The sequence below is a fragment of the Microcaecilia unicolor genome, chromosome 13 (assembly GCF_901765095.1).
Source record: "Microcaecilia unicolor chromosome 13, aMicUni1.1, whole genome shotgun sequence".
In the NCBI taxonomy this organism is placed as follows: Eukaryota; Metazoa; Chordata; class Amphibia; order Gymnophiona; family Siphonopidae; genus Microcaecilia; species Microcaecilia unicolor.
Window position 1 is genome coordinate 39,551,626 of NC_044043.1, and position 22,219 is coordinate 39,573,844.

The 22,219-nt window shown below is 44.9% G+C and overlaps 1 protein-coding gene across 3 annotated transcripts in view; it reads left to right on the forward strand.

Annotated features, from left to right (window-relative positions):
• Positions 1-22,219, forward strand: part of LOC115456712 (P2X purinoceptor 1-like) — a 218,197-nt gene that overhangs the window by 106,863 nt on the left and 89,115 nt on the right. For all 3 annotated transcript variants that reach the window (XM_030185967.1, XM_030185966.1, XM_030185968.1), the window contains exons 8-9: positions 2,754-2,895; positions 13,011-13,141. In XM_030185967.1, coding sequence (XP_030041827.1) covers positions 2,754-2,895; positions 13,011-13,141 — 273 coding nt within the window. The remainder of the gene's footprint in view (positions 1-2,753; positions 2,896-13,010; positions 13,142-22,219) is intronic.

Consider the following 22,219-nt stretch of genomic DNA (forward strand, 5'->3'; position numbering starts at 1 on the left):
CGCCCTTGCCTCATTTCCTGTTTCTGCAAAGGCGGGACCTCAGCTGATAGACAGACAGACAAAGGAAGGCTGAAGCGCGAGCCTGCACGCTTTTCACTGTGTGCTGCTCGCGCTGTAACCACGAGGTCAGATAAGAAGATCGCTTTTGACATGATTCGGATGGAGGGAGGGATGAGGGACGGACGACGGGTGGGCCCTGGAACTCCGAGGGGAGGGGAGGGGAGGGGAGGGGCGGAGCTATGGGCATGCGGCGTCGGGCCCCCCTGGAGGCCCGGGCCCGGGGACTTTTGTCCCCCCTGTCCCCCCCTCTCGGCGGCCCTGCTGTCTGGAGTCCTTAAGAACAGACTGCTTATCAGCCTTCTAGAACTCAAAGCTGTTTTCAGTGCACTTCAAAACTTGTTCATCTTGGATTCATTCCACAGTTCTCATCAGGCCAGACAAGTAGCACAAGCAGGGCAGATTGAGAACCCTCAGGAAGCTTTAAAAATTTGGGTCCTCGCTGGTGGGTGGTGGGAAGGAGGGTGGGGTGGGGTGGGGTGGGTTTTTTTCTGGCTGGGGGGGGGGAGGTAAGGGGATATGGAGGGTGGGGGGAATACAAAAATCTTCTTGTTAAAAAATCAAGAAGCACTTTGTTAGTTAATCATATGTAATGGAGAGTTCATGAGTTGTATTGTATTCTATAACTTAAAAAAAAATTGGGGTCCTTGCAGTCCAACTAAATGTTTCCCTACGGACTGCTTACCTTCTGGGACAAGAAAAACAGATAGAAAATTTCTTCAGTCACAAGTTAAATCCACACGAGTGGTCCGTAGACCACAACACTGTTTTGATGCTATTCAACCTATGGGGAACATCCTCCATGGATCTCTTTATCTCACAGGAGAATGCACAGTATGCTCATTTCTGCTCCCTATGGCCAAGTCCCACAGAGTTGCATCAGAAGCATCCACCACTCCTTGGAATCAGAATCTCCTGTACACCTTTTCTCCATTCCCCCTAATCTCAAGGGTACTTCAGAAAGTTCACACAGCTGGCCAAAACAATGAAATCACTGGTACAGTGTTCTGGTCTGATAAAGTGCTGCACCACAGGAGTAGGAACCCGGCTGGCACCAGCATTCTTCATGTTATGTCTATGCAGCACTTTACCAGACCAGAACACTGTACCAGTGATTTCATAGTAAGGATCCTGAAAGGTAACTTTAAAACAATACAGGAACGTAAGACCTTTGAAGTCAGAATGATTGAATATTTTGACACCCAACAGACAGGACTTAACAAGGACCTGGGTTTTCTAGCCCATTATAAACCATAAAGTTGTATTTCTCTGTTTATCACCCTCCTCTCACCTACCCACACCCATCCTGTTAGACTATCAATGAAATGCTTTGATGTCCCCTTGCATACCTCCTACCCACCCCTACCCTCCCACCCTGTCACTGTCAAAGTAATGCTTGGATGTTTCATTTATATATACTATCTGCTACCACATTTGCTTATTTCCGATCTGACGAAGAAGGGCAACCTTCGAAAGCTAATCAAGAAATGTATTGAGTTCTGTCCAATAAAAAAGGTATCATCTTATTTTCTTTTCCATGTTTTATTTTGTTTGATTTCTATTGATAACCTTTAAGAGTGGACTAACACGGCTTCCACACCTCTCCACCAAAGAACCCTGGCAAACTAGATTTATCAGTGCATTTCCTTTTGCTGTACACTCACAGGCCTGACACCTCCTGCATTGCATTGGTAGCTAACCCTAAACAAGCCTCAATTACAGACATCTGCAAAGCTTGGCACATGGACTTCAGTTCATTCACTGCTCAGGATGCTGTATTTGGACAGGCTGTTCTCTGTAATCTCTTCTCTCCATGGCAAATCAGCTCCTTCACTACACCTTCCTCCTTCCATCATTTTACCACTGGGCCACTGCAACAACAAAAATTTTGTGATCTTTAGCTTGTAACTCACCTAAAGTATACCCACATTCCACGGTTCTCTCTGCAGAGAAACAAAAGTTGCTTACCTATAATGAGGGTTCTCCATAGACAGCAGGGGAATGAAACCACACTCACTCACTCACCCACCATCACCTTTAGAAAAAAGAGAGTATAAGAAACAGAAAGAGGAAGAATATAAAGATATGAGCAGATTTAGCTCTAATATAGTGTAAGGAGGAGTTGGGAGACCAAGACAGCACAGGAACCCTCGTTCATGCTCAAAGAACTCTTCACAAATTTATCTGAGCTACTAGAGATCTCTGGCACACACAGTTCCATCAGATGACATTACCTAGAGTATGGCTGCATTCCTCTGCTGCCTGTTGCATCTGCTCAGAATAACTTATATATTGTTATTGTGCCAACAGACATTCCTTGGGACCTTGGGCAAGTTGTTGAACCCTCCATTCCTTCAGGCACAAACTTAGATTGTAATCCCTCCATGGATAAGGAATTACCTACTATACCCGATTGTAACTTGCCTTGAACTACTACAGAAAATGTGAATTAAATCCAAATAAAAAAATTATCTAGCATGACCTCAATGTTCTATAAATGTAGTGATATTCTAAAACTTATCACCTGGCATAACGGGATCAGATATCCTCCAAGCTTACCTGAATGTCTTTTTCTTGCTGCAAGAGATAAAGTGCAGAAGATGAAATATCTCCAAATGTTTTGCCACTAGTGAAGCTCAGTGATTTTATATAATGAAGTCCCCATTAACAATTCACATCTTCTTTTTTTATTACAGACGCAACCTTGTTGAGACAATTACTAGCAACACTCTGAAGTCATGTATCTATCACAAAACAAAAGCTCCACTTTGCCCTGTGTTCAGACTGGGATACATTGTGAACGAATCAGGGCAACAGTTTGATAAAATAGCCTATAAGGTACGGTATGCTGAACTTCACTGAGATAGCTGATCTCATTTATACAATAGACATTTTTTTCACGGAGAGGGTGGGTGGTGGATTCTTGGAATGCCCTCCCGCGGGAGGTGGTGGAGATGAAAACTGTAACGTAATTCAAAAACGTATGGGATAAACATAAAGGAATCCTGTTCAGAAGGAATGGATCCACAGAAGCTTAGTGGAGATTGAGTGGCAACACAGGTAATTGAGAAGCAAAGCTAGTGCTGGGCAGACTTCTACAGTCTGTGCCCTGAAAATGGCATGGACAAGTCAAGGTCAGATATACATATAAAGTAACACATATAATGAGTTTCTCTTGTTGGGCAGACTGGATGGACTGTACAGGTCTTTATCTGCCGTCTACGACATCTATCCTCAGCAATGAGTGTTTATATGGAGAAGCGCTGGTTTGCAGATATGAAAATAAAGAGATTCCAAACTCAACAGTTAAGCTGTTTTCTGGGCATTAGGAGGATTGTGTTAGTAATTTTCATCATTGAGCTACTTTGAGAGTAATTAACAGGTTATGGGTTTCCAGGAGATGAGAGCTCTCTATGAAGGACAGACATTACAGTATTGTGCCTGTCCATCTAAAAATTAATTATGAGGTGAGGATTTATACCAGACAATATTCAGCCGGCAACAGTCAGTCTCTTTTTAAACACAGACCGTTGCTGGCTAAACTAGCCCTGGATATTCAACCAGGGCCCACATAACTTGTGTACTTTTTTTTTAAACCATCAATCTTCCTCCCAGGCCCTGAAAAATCCTCCCTCCCCCTCACCTATCACCATTCAGAATCCCCCCAACCCTCCCGTGGTCTACATAGGTCTAGGTGGTCGAAGTGGGGTCAATGGGGGAAGGAGCACCTAGACCTACGTAGACCACTGGAGGGTTGGGGGGGGATTCTGAATGGAGATAGGTGAGGAGGAGGGAGGATTTTTCAGGGCCTAGAAGCCCATTTGTTCTGCCCCTTGAGACAAGCTGCTGTGAGAAGTCATGACAGCCATTTTCCTGTGGCAGCTACACCCATTAGACCACCAGGGATAGGAGATAGGCCCCGGGAAGATCTATCTAGACCGGGGAGGTGGGGGGGGGTTCTTACTATTATGGGCTGGGAGGGGGGCTCGAAGAAAAAACTCCAAAATGTTATGTGGGTCCTGGCCGATATTCAGTGCTGGGTCCTGCATAGCTAAGCGGGTGAAATTAGGACAAGTTTTGAGCTGTACTAATTTCAGCCACTTAGTTATGCAGGTCCTGGCACTGAATATTGCCTGCACCCGCATAACCACCAGCTCCTCCCCAGTGACGCCCCTTGTACTGCCCCTGACCTGCCTTCTTTTAACATCACTACTACTACTACTTAACATTTCTAGAGCGCTACTAGGGTTACGCAGCGCTGTACAGATTAACAAAAAGGACAGTCCCTGCTCCAAGGAGCTTACAATCTAATGAGCGAAATGTCAAGTAGGCACAGTCCAGATTTCCTGAATAGAGGTATGATGGTTAGGTGCCGAAGGCAACATTGAAGAGGTGGGCTTTGAGCAAGGCTTTGAAGATGGGCAGGGAGGGGGCCTGGCGTATGGGCTCAGGGAGTTTATTCCAGGCATGGGGTGAGGCGAGGCAAAAAGGGCGGAGCCTGGAGTAGGCGGTGGTGGAGAAGGGTACTGACAGGAGGGATTTGTTTTGAGAACGGAGGTTACGGGTAGGAATGTAAGGGGAGATGAGGGTAGAGAGGTAGGGAGGGGCTGTAGATCGAGTGCATTTGTAGGTTAATAGGAGAAGCTTAAATTGTATGTGGACAATCTCAGGCACTGACCCCCATAACTGGTGTGTTCAGTGTTTGGGTCTTGAGCACCAGGACATCCAGTGTTCTCTCTGCCTGCGCATGCAGCAGAGGTTTCTTAAAGCCCACAGAGCCCAACAAAACAAACCTTTTGGTTCTGCATTGGCATTGAGCATAGCATTCGACACTGAACTGTAAATGCCTATTTATGTTTCAACATTTTTATTGAAGACAGTATAAATCTAGCACATACACTAGTAAATACATGTAAGTCAAACATAAACCATATCTTACGAAACACAAGTGTTCTAAACCATCCTCAGATTTTTATAATTTATATCCCCAACCCCCTTTTATCCTAGTTTTTATCTTTCAGCTTTTTCAAGAATATTTAGCACATACTGCTCAAGAGCAAGCTATCCTAACTTCCCCCCCTCCCTTCCCCCTCCCCATTCCCCCCTCTCCCCCCCCCCTCATATTACGCAATGTGAGCTCCAAGGTAAGTAGTCATATCAACTTCAGTCAATCATAACTTGGTAAGAATAAGGCTTCTGCCACGCTGTGTGAGTCTGGCTAGAAAAGGACTCCAAATCTTAAGAAATCGAGCTTTGCGTTTATAAGAACTTCTGGCTTCTTGCGCTTCCCAAGTCAGTAGATGATGCACTTGATTGTGCCAATGCCAGAATTCAGGGGTGTCCAGTGAGGTCCATGACTGCAGAATGCACTTCCTTGCTAACAAACAAAGTTTACGACACAGTAGTATTTCTTCCACATTGAGTCCCCTGAATGAACCAGGACAATCCAGAACCAACTGAGTAGGCGTCCCACTGACTCAACCAGACATCACAAGGGATAGAAAGGCCACTACTCGCCTCCAGAAGCATCTTATGACTATGCATCCCCAAAGCGCATGGTATAAAGAGTTATCAGATACTTTACATTTCAGGCAAGTAGGTGTGACAATTCCACCCAATCTAAACAATTGAACCTGTGTAAAATAGACCCTATGTATTACACGAAAGGCACATTCTCGATAACCCACCCCACTGAGTAATTTGGGAATACCCCTGAGATGAGCTGCAATATCCCAGGAAGCAAGATCACACCCCACATCTACTTCCCATCTCCGCCGAAGCTGGGCCAGCTCCTTTCCAGGTTCCAAAGACCACAATCTCTTCTGAATACTGGAGATAGAAGGAGCCTCTTCTGAGAGCTCCTCAAATAATATCTGAATCATCCCACCCAGTCTAAATTTGAGTGCCTCTTTATCTAGGGATTGAATATAATGCTTTATCTGGCAATAAGCAAAAGTATCACCCCAGCAGATAGAGTCAGGGGAAATTAACTGATCTAAAGGTTTAATCTCGAGGAGGAAGTGACGTCAGCGGCGAGCATGGTCGCCTAAACTCTGTGCTCCTGAATGCCCACGGCGAAAACAGTGATTTCCCGATCATATTTGAGAGCGGTGTGTGGAAAATACCCTGCTAGGAGCCGAATAAGAGTGGAGTGGACCCGAGGCATTAATGCAAAAGTGACCGGTGCTGCCTAACCTGTCCAAATTCGCGTTTAAACAGAGCGCGACGGGGAAAAAAAACATGGCGGCGCCAGAGCTCGAAGATTCTACTACTACTACTATTTAGCATTTCTATAGCGCTACAAGGCATACGCAGCGCTGTACAAACATAGAAGAAAGACAGTCCCTGCTCAAAGAGCTTACAATCTAATAGACAAAAAATAAATAAAGTAGATGAATAAAGAAGATGAAGCACAGCAAGCAGAACTGCAGCCCTCAAGTGATATGTTTGTAACGCAGACCCAGGGAGACGCTGGGGAAGCTGGATTGCCGGAGCTTTGCGCCTGGATTCAAGAAATCCGCTCGGACTTAAAGGCAATGAGGTCGGAGCTGGCGACATTGGGAGCCGATCTGAGAGGCGAGATAGCGGAGCTGGGACGCCGGGTAGAAGAGGTAGAAGGCCAAATTGACGATCACTCAGAGTCCCTGGGCTCCTTAGAGCGGCAAATAGCTGATGAGCGTTTGGGCCAGCAGATATTATCTGAAAAGCTGGAAGACCTAGAAAATAGAAGCAGGCGCCATAATCTCCGTTTTCGCAGTCTGCCAGAGACCCCAGCGTATCAAAATAGCGAGCAAGTGATTCAACAAATAGCCAGTGCTCTGCCAGCGACTACAGAAGAGCTGGTCCCACCGGAAAAAATACTATTGGACAGAGCTCACCGGGCCCTGGGAGCTAGCAAGAAGAACTTGTCCAAAGATATAATAGCTTGCTTCCAAGACTTTAAACTAAAAGAGCGAGTGATGGCGGCGGCAAGACAAGCAAAAGACTTTAGATGGGACACAAATTCGGTGGAAGTATATCAGGATCTTGCTGCTGCCACTTTGAAAAGAAGGGCTGATTTAAAACCGGTAACGGCCAAGCTAAGAGAAATGGACATTCGCTACCGTTGGAGATATCCGTTTGGACTGGCATTTTATAAGGATGGAAAGCAGCACCTAATTAAAACTCTGGCGGAAGTGCAGAGGATACTACAGGGGGAACACCAGATAGCCACACCAGCTGTAGCAGAGCGCCCACCAAGGGCAACAGACTCCAGGACCCACCCAAAGTGGCAAAGAGTTGGTCAAAGACGCCTTCAGCGTCAGAAATCAGCGGGACGTATCACTTGAAGTCATTTTGTATCAGTGGAGGGTTAGACCTCCTGTGAGAACTTGAGACTACCTGGGTCCTGGAGGCACCAGGAGCTCTGGGTATGGAAGTAACTAAGTTGAATATGTTGGTGGTTGATGCTAGTTGGGGTATGAAGCTGGGAAATAGCGAATAAGGTAATAAATGTTAGCATGTTAACTGTTATGTTAAAGGCACCAAAACCTAAAAGGCATGAATGGGTATTAATGGATCACATTCCTCCTGTAACGCACCGACCAAGATATGGCACAGGTGCATTGGTGCTTGGGAAGGGGGAGGAGAATAGGAGAGGGGTAAGGGGTTCGAAGATGCAGGGGGAGAGCAAGGGAGGTGGGTTGGTGGGTAGGGAGGGGAACCGCAATGTATGTTAAAGGGATGCTAGAAATGGACTACATGTTATATCCTTACCATGTTTAAATGCGTGACTATAAATGTGCGGGGGCTGAATACCCCGCAGAAAAGAAAACAGGTATTTAGAGAAATGCTGCGCCAAAAGGCAGATGTGATGTTTCTTCAGGAGACGCACCTCAAAAAGTCCCATGAATATCTGATGAGTCATAAGCATTACCCGATTATAAAATGTGCCTCGGCCACAGAGGTTCAAAAAAAGAGGGGAGTTTTGATTGCCCTGTCCCAGGCCCTGCCCTGGCAGGTCCATATAACGATTAAGGATAAAGCGGGTAGATACTTATTGTTGGTGGTTTCCCTATATAATGTGTATTATACTATGCTATGTGTCTATGCGCCCAATGAGGGTCAAAAGGTATTCCTGCAGGAAATAGAAAGGATTTTGCAAAAGCATGCCAGGGGGCAATAGGGGGTGATATGAACCTGACAGTGGACCCAAATATAGATAACTCGGGAGGAATGGCACGGTATGCTCAGGGGGACAGAGAGGCTTTTAGGTCCTGGCTGGCAAGATGGGGCCTGACCGATTTGTGGAGGGATAAACATGGGGTTGAAAAAGATTTTACTCATTATGCCCCCTCGCACAAAACATATTCAAGAATTGATTATTGGCTGGGAGATGTGAGGGTGAGGAGCCAGGTGGGGGAGGTACACATAGTGCCCTGCAGCTGGTCGGACCACTCGTTTGTGGTCTTGACCTTGCTGACGGATGCAAGACCCAAAGGGCGAACAAATTGGAAATTAAATGAGGGACTTCTCCTAGACCCGCAGAAAATGGCTGAGCTTGAGAAGTATATAAGGGAATATATAGAAATCAATGACAATGGGGAAACACATCCGGCAAGTGTCTGGGAGGGAATGAAGGCGGTGTTAAGAGGTCAAATTATTGCCCTGCAGGCCCACCTTACTAGGACGCAGAAAGGCAGGGAGGAAGTAATTAGAACTAAATGGGAGGCCAGTGAGAGAGAGCATAAAGTGGACCCAGCCCTTCAGACAGTCCGCCCAGTTGTTTGTTTCTTTCGATCCCAACAGGAGGGGAGTCGCCATCGGAAAACGCACAATCTCCAGTTGGCTAGCAGATTGCATTTCCTTCACTTATGCCCAAGCTGGGCTGACTCTAGAGCAGTGGCGTAGCCAAGGGTGGGCCCTGGCCCGCCCACTTTGTGTTCAGGCCCACCCATTAGCAGCACACCTATGATGTGGCTAGCAGGGATTCCCAAGTCCCACCAGCCGAAAACTCCCAACAGCTGTCCTTCCTGCATACCTTGTAAATAGCAGATCTTTGCCTGCAGCAAGCAGAGACTGATACATACTGTTCGCACCGGCCCCACAGCCTTCCCCCTGACGTAGTCCTGCCTATGCGGAAACAGGAAGTTGCATCAGTTGGAAGGCTGTGGGGCCAACATGAGCAGTGTGTATTAGTTGCTGCTCGCTGCTGGTGAAAATCTGCTGTTTAATAGGTATGCGAGGGAGTGGTATGTTTGAGAGACCCTATGGCATGCAGGCAAGAGAGGGAGAGACCAAATCACTTGTGGGACAGAGAGATTCTTTTGCCCACCCATCTTGGGCCCAGACCCACCCAAAATTGGGTGTCTGGCTACGCCCCTGCTCTAGAGGGCCATGGCTGTGTCAGTGGCCCACTTAAAGTCAGCTTCTAGTGAAGAGATTTGCAAGGCTGCAATGTGGTCATCAGTCCACACATTCACATCTCACCAGTGTTGCCAGGTGGAAAATTTTTTTCCCACCCAATCCAGCACAAAAACCGCCCAAAACCCGCCCAAACTCAAACCCCGCCCCTGACACCCCCACCCCCGCGTCATCGCCCCCGCCGTCACCAACCCCGCCCCCGCCGTCACCGGCCCCGCCTCCCACGTCATCGGTCCCGCCTCCTACGTCATTAACCCCCGCCCAAAACGTCACTAACCCCGCCCAAAAACGTCACTAACCCCGCCCCCCGCGGCCGAAAAAGCCGCCCAAAAAACCGCCCTGAAGCCCAAAAAGCAGCCCAAAAAACCGCAACCCGCCGCGGGCAAAAATTTCCCGCGGCGGGTCACGGAAAACCGCCCAATTGGGCGGTAAAACTGCCCACCTGGCAACACTGCATCTCACTACTGCCTTCAGCAAGATACCCGATGCGACAGTTGGTTTGGGCAGTCAGTGCTGCAGAATCAGTTTGGGGTTTAGAATCCAACTCTATCCCCCTAGACCCATTTTTGTTCTGATCCAGGCTGCACTCTCAGTTAGTTGTTTATGGTTTCAGGTCAATCTGTGTTATGTCCTCACTGTTGCGAGGCCCAATTGACCAATGTTCATTTTTTTGAGTGAGCCTGGTTGCTAAGGATACCCCACATGTGAGAAGAAGCAGCCTGCTTGTCCTCGGAGAAAGCAAAGATACTTACCTGTAGCAGGTATTCTCCGAGGACAGCAGACTGATTGTTCTCACAAACCCGTCCACTTCTCCTTTGGAGTTGTTATTTATTTCTTTATATGCTTTTTGGTTTAACTGACGAGATGTGCTCACGCAACAAGTGGGAAATCAGTCCATGCATGCGCAGTGCGCACTGCACGCGCGCCACAAGACTCTGGCAAAACTTTGTTTTATTTTGTTTGCAAAATGCCGATTCCTGGGCCGACGCGGACGTCGACCCACATGTGAGAACAATCAGCCTGCTGTCCTCGGAGAATACTTGCTACAGGTAAGTATTTTCACGTTCTGAGTCAGTGTTGGTTAGAGCTTGTGCACTGCAGATCACTTGGGTAGTGTTTGTTCAGACCTTCCGTAATAATCCTCTTCTGAGCCCTTTTGGGTTGAATGATACATACAGGCTCATTTTCGAAAGAGAAGGATGCCCTCTCACAGGGACACCCAAATCGGCATAATCGAAAGCCGATTTTGGGCATCCTCAACTGCTTTCCGTCGCGGGGATGACCAAAGTTCACGGGGGCATGTCGGAGGCATAGCGAAGGCGGGAATTGGGAGTTCCTAACACATGGGCGTCCTCGACCCATAATGGAAAAAAAAAGGGTGTCCCTGATGAGCACTTGGACGACTTTACCTGGTCCTGTTTTTCTTACAACCAAGCCACAAAAAGGTACCCGAACTGACCAGATGACCACTGGAGAATCAGGGATGACCTCCCCTTACTCCCCCAGTGGTCACTAACCCCCTCCCACCCTCAAAAAACATCTTTAAAAATATGTTGTGCCAGCCTCTATGCCAGCCTCAAATGTCCATCGCAGCAGTATGCAGGTCCCTGGAACAGTTTTAGTGGGTACTGCAGCGCATTTCAGGCAGGCAAACCCAGTCCCATCCTCCCCTACCTGTTACACTTGTGGTGGTAAATGTGAGCCCTCCAAAACCCACCACAAACCCACTGTACCCACATCTAGGTGCCCCCTTTCACCCCTTAGAGCTATGGTAGTGGTGTACAGTTGTGGGTAGTGGGTGTTAGGGGGGTTTGGGGGGGCTCAGCACACAACACAAGAGAGCTCCTGGGAGCAATTTATGAAGTCCACTGCAGTGCCCCCTAGGATGCTTGGTTGGTGTCCTGGCATGTCAGGGGGACCAGTGCACTACATATACTGGCTCTTCTCACGACCAAAGGTCTTTCATTTGGTCGTTTCTGAGATGGGCGTCCTTAGTTTCCATTATCGCTGAAAATCAGAAACGACCATGTCTAGGGACGACCATCTCTAGGGATGACCTAAATATCAAGATTTGGGCGTCCCCGACCGTATTATCGAAATGAAAGATGGACATCCATCTTGTTTTGAAAATACGGGTTTCCCTGCCCTTCCACCGGGACGTTTTGCGAGGAAGTCCTCAGCAATACTTGGGCATCCCTTTCGATTATGCCCCTCATATTTGCCTATATTTCATTTAGTGTAGACTTAGCACTTATAGACAGCAGTATTCCTTTTGTTGTTCTGGCCCAAGCAGATTTGCCAAGTGGGATTCCCAGTTGTCCATTGTTGATACACTGAGAATCATGGCTACTCTATATGCCTGGGCATTTTTTAGTCTTCTTCAACAGTGTCTGAGTATTGCTGCTTGCCTTAGGAGGCTTTCAAGACATTTCTCATTTACTTCTCAGGTGACACCCACCCTAATTGGGATACTGCTGTGTTACATCCCATTAGTCTGGACTGGTCTGGTATGGATGTCAAGGAAAGGAAAATTATGTCTTACCAAATAATTTTCTTTCATTTAATCCTACCAGACTGTCTGGACTTGTCTGTTAGGATTAAAGAAAAGAAAATTATCAGTTAAAACATAATTTTTCCTTTCAGAAAGCCAGTATTTACACATGGAAGTCCATATGATGCAGAAATTTCTTACATAGAGAATATGGATCTATGCAACAATATTTCTATTGGTTTTTTTACCAGCTCAGAAGCACATACAGATTTTTTTTTTTTAAATACTCATTTTGACCAGGGCTTGACACAAGGGATTAAGGAAGTAATTCTCCTTAATCCCCCATTGTTTATTTCCACCTCCAAAAGAATTGCAACCTCACTACTTATCTGGGGCATTTATATGTATAGGTTTGTGAAATGGGCCGACAATACTAACAGTTGTAATGTTGTAAAATCACCAATTCCACACGTAAGTGCTGACATCCTTACAATCTACTACCTCTTCCTCTCTCTGCACTTGTCCAAAGCATTCTTGAATTCAGATATAGTCTTCATCTCCACCACCTCCACCTGGAGAGACTGTTCCATTAAGTCATCACCCTTGATGGTTCTCTTTGTGCGCACATGTTAATTTGTAAAATAGCTGCTCCCACTGTACATGCCAGCAAATAAACACAAACTCCTGTACACGCTTATATGTATTTTACAAATGATTTTACATTTGGTAGAACCTTTTGTAAAATAAAGGGGGAATTGAGAATATTATGAACTAGACATCTCAATTCTGATCTCGGTGTACTATGTAAAATGGGCTTTGCATTTGGCTAGGATCATAATAATCAGCTAAACCAATGTGAGCCTTGCTAAATTAAGGCAGATAGCATGTGCTGGCTATAATATTGGAGGCGAGGATAAAGGATGTATTTCTAATTTAGTATTATAAATATTAGTCAATTTAAAAAGTTATCTTGTCATTTTGGAAAATTAAAAAGAAATCAAATAAAAATAAGGCTTAAAACATATTTGTTAATACTATTTCTGTTTTTAATTTTCAACAGGGTGGGACTGTTGGCATTCGAATAAATTGGGACTGTGACCTGGACTGGCCTGTGAGGTTCTGTATACCTGTATACACCTTCCATGCACTAGATGATGCTAAAAGCAACATTTCACAAGGCTTTAATTTCCGGTAATGCATAGGAGATTTTCTATGGGTGTAAGATGAGAGACAGTAAAAGTCTTCCTGAGACATAATAGGGGGATCTTATAAAACTGTGTAGTTGAATGTTGTTATTAGCAGCTGGAAAAAGTATTTAAAAACCAGGAGAACACATGCATGTATACTCTTTAAGCCAATCTATGTATCTGTCACATGTAGCACCAATGCTATATTGAAGTGAAAGGGAATGCAATTTAAACCTTTTATATGTGTGGACTGAGCGAGTCCCAGTGGCTCTACAGGCATGCTGGATGTTAATAGTAACACCACTATGACCTAGCAGCTAAAGAAATATCCAACCTGAAGTTGAGCCCTGTCTGAGGTTGAAAAGAAACTGCAAGGCACCCTGTGTGGGATATATTCCCATCCTTTGTTTGGTGATACCATGCTACCTTTTCCAAAGACCTGGACCCCACGTAAAGGTTTATATTAAATTTGTGTCACCCTCTTTTTCCCTAGCAATTCCCACTCCTTCTGACCTTGGCAGAGAAGAACGATATGGAATTGTAGATAGAAAAAGTACTTTTTTTTGTTCTTGTTGTTAGTAAAACAAGGCACAATGCACTCTTTGCAAAAACGAAAAAGAATGATTGTAATTAGTTAATACTGAATTCAGTGTTCAAATACTGCATTCATGAGCCCACATCTTAATTAAGAAAAATTATATGCAGGCGCTTAATGAGAAGCAAAAATCAAAGTGAAAAATGAGAATAAAGTAGAATCCATTCTTTGAACTCTTTCTCTATTCATTGCTATGGTAAAAGAGAGATAACAGCTTCTCACTTCTTTCTGGGTGAAAGGTGATGGACAGAACACCCAGTGTTATGCTAGCAAAATGTGAGTAAAGTCAAACATGACTAACAGATTTATGTAATTACTTATAGCAACATCTATTTCTATTTTTCTTTTGTTATTTCAGTAAAGTTAGTATGTGTTAGTTCATAGGAAATAAGACGCCACATTCTCTCCACACACATGCCTAAGACACAGACATTAGACACAACAAGGATGTTTTTCAAAGCAAGGCATCTTAGTAAAATTAACTCCTCACCCCCCCCCCTTATCCACTTTACTTCTAATGCGATTCGAAAGTGCCAAGCCCCTCCGTGAAAAATTGCACTGGCTCCCAATCAAAGAACGTACTGCTTTCAAAATCTGCACCCTGGTTCATAAGATTATCTACAGCGAGGCCCTGGGGTACATTACACACCTCATCGACCTACCAGTCAGAAATACAACCGGATCAACACGAACATATCTAAACCTCCACTACCCAAGCTGCAAAGGACTCAAATACAAATCAACTTATGCATCCAGCTTTTCCTACATAAGCACACAACTATGGAACGCACTACCAAAAGCCGTGAAAACAACTTATAACCACCTGAACTTCCGGAAATCACTAAAAACTGTTCAAAAAGGCATACCCTACCGACCCTACTTAAATACCTGAACCCTGCAACACTACAAAACCAAAGAACGTAATGGACATAACTTAACTCTTCCTCTATATGATTCCCTAATATGTTTGTTCCACGTGAACCTTATTCTACCATAACATCACTGTGTAACTGTTTATACCGGAATTGGTAAACGCCTTTACGGTACTATGTAAGCCACATTGAGCCTGCAAATAGGTGGGAAAATGTGGGATACAAATGTAACAAGTAAATGACTCCATTATATGATGATGCACCTCCAGACAAATCTATTTCCTAGGGGAAAAGACCTGGAAATTCTGCTTAAAGAGAAAAGGTAAACTTCAATTATTAACTTATTTAGTTATTTTCAGCACTTGATATACCACAAGTGATCCCTGAGGTGACTTTGTGGTACTTTTATTTACTTTCCAAGTATGGAAACTTGGTTGTTCTTCTCTTTATGTCTGTGAAAAAGATAGCACAACAGGATTGTCACAATTCTTAGGGAAGGTGAGCCCTCGGAATACCGCCGGATACCGGCTAGCAGCAGACGAACCACCCACACAGGACAGAGCACTAAAACAAAGAAAAAACAGACAAGATCTGACTGGTGTTGGAGACAAGCAGGACTGCGGCTGGAGACAGGCAGGGCTGGAACTAGAGCTAGAGACAAGCCTTGTCACACTGTTTCGTCGCCTTCAAATCCTCAGATACTATCACCCCAAGATCCCTCTCCCCGTCTGTACCTATCAGACTCTCCCCGCCTAACACATACGTCTCCCGTGGATTTCTATTACCTAAGTGCATCACTTTGCATTTCTTTGCATTGAATTTTAATTGCCAAACCTTAGACCATTCTTCTAGCTTCCTCAGATCCTTTTTCATGTTTTCCACTCCTTCCCGGGTGTCCACTCTGTTACAGATCTTTGTATCATCCGCAAATAGGCAAACTTTACCTTCTAACTCTTCGGCAATGTCACTCACAAATATATTGAACAGAATCTGCCCCATCACCGATCCCTGAGGCACTCCACTACTCACCTTTCCCTCCTCCGTGCAAATTCCATTCACCACCACCCTCTGGCGTCTGTCTGTCAACCAGTTCCTAATCCAGTTCACCACTTCGGGTCCTATCTTCAGCCCATCCAGTTTATTTAAGAGCCTCCTGTGGGGAACCGTGTCAAAAGCTTTGCTGAAATCTAAGTAGATTACGTCCATAGCTCGTCCCTGATTCAATTCTCCTGTCACCCAATCAAAGAATTCAATGAGATTCGTTTGGCACGATTTCCCTTTGGTAAAACCATGTTGTCTCAGATCTTGCAACTTATTGGCTTCCAGGAAATTTACTATCCTTTCCTTCAGCATCGTTTCCATTACTTTTCCAATAACCAAAGTGAGGCTTACCGGCCTGTAGTTTCCAGCTTCTTCCCTATCACCACTTTTGTGAAGAGGGACCACCTCCGCCGTTCTCCAATCCCACGGAACCTCTCCCGTCTGCAAGGATATATTAAACAAATCTTTAAGAGGACCCGCCAGAACCTCTCTGAGCTCCCTCAATATCCTGGGGTGGATCCCGTCCGGTCCCATGGCTTTGTCCACCTTTAGCTTTTCAAATTGTTTATACACACACTCTTCCGTGAACAGTGCTCTATCCACTTCATTCTCGTTTGTACCTTTTCCAGTCCATCGCGGTCCTTCTCCAGGATTTTCTTCTGTGAAAACAGAACAAAAGTATCTATTTAGCAAATTTGCTTTTTCTTCGTCATTATCCACATAGCGGTTCGCAGTATCTTTTAGTCTCACAATTCCCTTTTTAGTCATTCTCCTTTCACTGAAAAAATTTCTGTCACCCCTTCTTACATTTCTAGCCATTTGTTCTTCCGCTTGCGCTTTTGCCAGACGTATCTCTCTCTTGGCTTCTTTCAGTTTCATCCGGTATTCCTCCCCGTGTTCCTTTTCTTGAGTTTTTGTGTATTTCTGGAACGCCAACTCTTTAGCCTTTATTTTCTCAACCACTTGCTTGGAGAAACATATCGGTTTCCTTTTTCTCTTGCTTTTATTTACTTTCCTTACATAAAGGTTCGTGGCCCTATTTATAGCTTCTTTCAGCCTGGAACACTGTCCTTCCACTTCTTGTACTTCCTCCCAGCCCATCATCTCCTTCCTCAGGTATTCCCCCATTTTACTAAAGTCAGCATGCTTGAAATCCAGGACTTTGAGTTTTGAGTGGCCGCTCTCCACTTTAGCTGTTATATCAAACCAAACCGTTTGATGGTCACTGCCACCCAGGTGGGCACCCACTCGAATATTTGACACGCTATCCCCATTTGTGAGCACCAGATCCAGCGTCGCTCCCTCCCTCATGGGTTCTGTCACCATTTGTCTGAGCAAAACACTTTGGAAAGCATCCACGATCTCTCTACTTCTTTCCGATTCCGCAGACGGAACCTTCCAATCTACGTCCAGCAGATTGAAATCTCCCAGCAACAGCACCTCTCTCTTGTTTCCCAAGTTTTGAATATCTGCGATCAGGTCTTTATCTAATTCCTCCAATTATGTCGGAGGTCTGTAGACAACACCCACGTGGACAGAGGTTCTATCATCTCTTTTTAAGGTGATCCATATCGCTTCTTCCTTTCCCCAGGTCCCTGTCATTTCGGTCGCCGTGATATCATTTCTCACATATAGAGCTACTCCTCCACCTTTACGACCCTCTCTATCCTTCCTAAATAGATTATAGCCTGGTATGTTTGCAACCATTTAGCCACGTCTCCGTGATTGCAACAACGTCTAAGTCTGCCTCCAACATCAGGGCTTGAAGGTCATGAACTTTATTGCTTAGACTGCGAGTATTTGTGGCCATTGCTTTCCTTGTATATTTCCTGGTATGTGCTTCAACATTTGTGATTTGGGGTTGTCTTTTCTCTTTGGGTACCTTCATATCCTTTTGTTCCAACTTCATTGCTTTCTCTTCTGCCTCAGTTCTATTTTCAGGATCATCACCATGCTGTATTGGAGCAAAAGAATTCTGTAGGGGCAACACTTGTGAGGGTGGATGCTTTTGTGTCACATGCTTTTGTGTTACATGACGAAGTCTGCCTGAGCCTACCGTAAACCATCTATTCTTAGGTAGTTTTATTCTTTGAGGCAGTGGTGAGAAGATGGTATTTTTCTGTGCAGTCTTAGAAGTTGCTTTAAGTGCATTCAATTCCTGCTTTACTGAGCTCCTGTTTTAAACTAGATAGCTGAAGACAGATAGGACAAGACTTAAGTCTCCAGATGATTGGCCTTGAAACTAAAGCACCACAATTATTACAGAGAATAAAAGTCATCCTGATTGGTTGAAATGGGTATGAATAGGTGTACTATGTTGGGGTGAACAGTCTGTAAGATTGCCTGTGTATGATTGATGAGTAAAGTTAATGAGTTCTGGCTTGTCTATAAATGAGTGGAAAACCCTGGGATGGGTGGGACTATAAGTCCCAGTGAGTCAGCTATCTGGCAGTTTTGAAATCTGAAATCTAGTTTTCAGATTTTCAGATATCAATAAACCAGTTTGAAAACAACAATCAGATCACAACAGTCAGATCACAATATTTGCAGAGCAGATTAAAACAGTTTTTTTCCCTCTTTTTAGGAAAGATATAAATGCAGTGGCAAGGACAGACAAGGAGAGAAGGGAGAGAAATCCAAAAACACAGCTTTAGGGTAGGAATATCCAGGAATAAAGCCAGCACAAGTCTTATTATCTGAGTGAGTTTCCTTTGTTGCAGGAATTACCACTATTGTTAGCAGAATATGTGGTACTTCAGGAGTCAAACACCACACACCAGAATGAGAGAGAAATCTTCTTTATTTGCCAGCAAACAAAGTAGGACATCAGCTCTAGGTCTCTCCTTCTCTTCAGCTCCTTCTCCAATGTAAGCTGCTTCTACTCTCTTTTATATAGGGTCCTACACCCTTCTAGCCCCCCCTTTCTCACCAGATGGTAAAGAATAGATTGATTACCCTGTCTTGAACTAATTATCTCTACACATTTACTCAAAAATATCAGATACATAGGTTTGAGATATTTCCTAAACTGACCTATGACCTGGGGCCTCTCAAACTAGACAATGTGGCACCTATCTCCTGCATTTTATTATTAAATTCTCAGATTCCCAATCAACTTCATACTAACTGGGTTCATTAAGGGGTTAGTCTTGCTTAATGGCACACAGACATGGTTTGTTATTACTTTCAGAAGACCAGTCCTACACTTAGCTATAATCCATCAAGGAGAAGACTTGACTTTCCCTGACCTCTTTCACCTTCTAGCTTCATACACAGAACTAGCTAGGACTGTGGATAATTCAAACCAGATGATGACCTCTTAAACTGCAGACAAATCTCACTTGAAAAGTCAGACAAAGATGTAACACTGAATTGAAAAGATATTCTACATAGAAATAGAACTTATTAATTAAACAGAATAAAACATATTTTAAAATAAGCAGAAATCAGAATTCCTTATAAGACAAAATCTAACTTATCTAGAATTATTTAAATCTACTCTATCTCCTTCTAAACAGCGTTCAGTCTAATCTTTTAAACTGCCTGCGAAACTGTCCAGTATGCCTTGCTCAGAATGGCATCCAGATGTGGTAAATAATACCTATGAACAATCCATCACTCAAAAAGGGACAAAGAAAGTTTCATTTCTCTCTGACCTTTCTAACCTCTACTTCTGAGTAATTAAACCCAGATGGCATTCTACCACTTTACAGGACTGAACCAAACAAACAGAATTAACAAATATGATTTCTCTGCCCAGGCTGCCTCACCTTCAGGCAGGAGACAAAGACCTTGAAGCTGCCCAATTCTCAACAGAAACTAGCCACTCCTAATCGTTTAGATTGTCTGCAGAATACCAGGTGGGATGGGATGGGGGAGGGGGAGAGTTCAGCACAATTTTAGGCAAAGAAAGAGTTCTAAAACTATCTGGCAGTTTTGAAATCTGAAATCTAGTTTTCAGATTTTCAGATATCAATAAACCAGTTTGAAAACAACAATCAGATCACAACAGTCAGATCACAATATTTGTGAGCTACTTGAAACTAATTTTTAATGCTGTATAAGAGTGTGCATAATTTTTTTTTTACAATGCCTTATTGGTACACTATGATCTTGTAAAAGTGAGCTTAAACATGACTTGTAATTTTTCAAATCTTGACTTTGTGTGATATCTAGATTGGGTCAGGATCTTCTCTGGTATAAAAGCTACACAGGGAAAAGAAATGACTTACATAAATATTAGTAAAAGTGTTTTAAAACAGCACACACAAGGTTTCTGTCTAAAGCAGCATCCAACACTGTGCAAAGATTGGGATAGCATGCAGACATTCCGAATAGTTAATACAGCATTTAGTACAAAGGTGATATTAAGCACAGATGATATTAAGCATCTGTGTATTCTGGATCCCGGGCAGACAGACAAAAGTATACCAGCCATAAAATATGTTGTCTCAGCGTGGTGTTAGAGGAATCCTGTAGGACTTAGAAAAGCTATAAACATATGCAAATCGCCCCTCCCCCCTTTCAAACATTGTTGAAAGTTACTAGATGGGAAGTTCTTCACAATAAATGCAAAGAAAGAAAATGCTTACCTGTTTAAGTTAGGACTTAATGCTGTAGTGTGCCAATTAATTAATTAATTAGGTCATAAATTATCTTACAGTTCTAATGGGCTGATGATCAGAAGCCCCACGCTGTTCCAAACAGCGTTCTAAAAATAGCGCCAGAACAGCATGGGGCTATAACGCCCCTATGATCAGTCCTCCTGCGGAAGTTGCTTGACAGGTCCAGGCTGTCAAAAACCTGGATCTGTTAAACAGCAGAAGAAGTTTGACAGGTCTGGGATTTTCTCCTGGATCTGTCAAACCTAAGCCCCCCCCCTAAACACAAAACCCTAGTGGTCCAGTGGGACTGCTAGCTTCCCACTCCCCCCCCCCCCCACCACCACCACATCACACAGAAATGCCCTGGTGGTCCAGTGGGACCGCTATCTATCTGCCCCCCTCCACCCCCGGTGGCCTACCTCTCCGTAGTGGTGGTAATAGTTGGAGGAGGGAGGGAGGGACTAGCACTCCCTCCTTTTCAGGGGCCTTCCCAAAATGGTGGCATCCCGCCCTGCCTGGTGTATCCTTGGATGCGCTGGGCACCCATGTTTGCTTCTGATCATCGGCCCATAAATTGGTAAATCTCTAGAGCTTCAACATGCTATAGATGTGAACGATAACATGCCAATACATGATGACAACATAGTTCTTAATTTCCAGAGCAAATAAAACAAATGTCATTAGGAAAGAAATACTTTGAGACTGAAACTCACACTAGTAAGTTCTTATATAGGCAGTAAAGGGGAGGCAATTAAATGTATTTATTCGTGCATTCAGGCAAACTCAGTGACTTGATTTAACCCCAAGTGATAAAAATAATTAGGAGTCCTGTCAGACTCAAGTGGATTCATTCCACTTCAAAATGGGGCACACTGTTCCTGCAGTTGGACTGAAAAGCAGTAACATGCCAGGAGAATGTTTTCTATAAATTACAACTTACTCAGGGCAAGATGCACTAAACTAAATGAGCCTTTAACGAGCCTTTAACAAACAAGTTTTTAACCCTGGCATGTACTAAAGCCCAATTTCCGACGACGTAGCAGCAAACGAAAACGGAATGCAGATGAGCAAATTGAGTAGAAACCCTATTGAAATGAGATGCACTAAAGTTTTCCGCTTGCCCTAATGCAGGAAAACTCCGGGAAAGCTAACGAGAGGTCTGTACCTCTCGTTGTGGCTGCCCGGCTTCAAAAACAATGTAAAAAAAATCAGTAGGGGGCAAAAACGCTCGTTTATGGACGGCCTTGCCCCCCCCCCCCGCCCGAGGTCACCACTGCTCCCCGCTCCCCCCTGCATAAAATCGTGACTTTTTTAGGCAGCCCCGGCCCCCCCTCTCCCTCCCTTCCTCTCTTTCTGCTTTTTTAGAAAAAACAGCTCCCGCCATCCTCCGTGCCCGCCCCCGCCGTCCCCCCTGAGGTCGTCGCCGCCGCTCCCCCCTCCTCCGGGCCCCCCTCCGTCTGAAACCGGGCCCCTGCAGCGCCTCTCACCTCTGTGTGAAGGCGCTGCACGGGCAAGAACAGCTGATCGCCTCCTCCGAGTCTCCGATGTCCCTCCGTTCCTCCTGGGCCCGCCCTCGTCTGACGTAAGTTACTTACGTCAGACGAGGGCGGGCCCAGGAGGAAGGAGGGACGTCGGAGACTCGGAGGAGGCGATCAGCTGTTCTTGCCCGTGCAGCGCCTTCACACAGAGGTGAGAGGCGTTGCACGGGCCTGGTTTCAGATGGAGGGAGGCCCGGTTGAGGGGGGGAGCGAACTCAGGGGGGGTGGCGGGGCACGGGGGCGGAGGATGGCGGGAGCTGTTTTTTCTAAAAAAGCAGAAAGAGAGGAAGGGAGGGAGGGCCTGGGCTGCCTAAAATAGTCACGATTTTACTGCAGCGGGGAGCAACGGCGATCTCGGGTGGGGGGGGGCAAGGCCGTCCATAAGGGACATGTTTGGTTTTTGTTTGGTTTTTTTACGTTTTTGGCATGCGT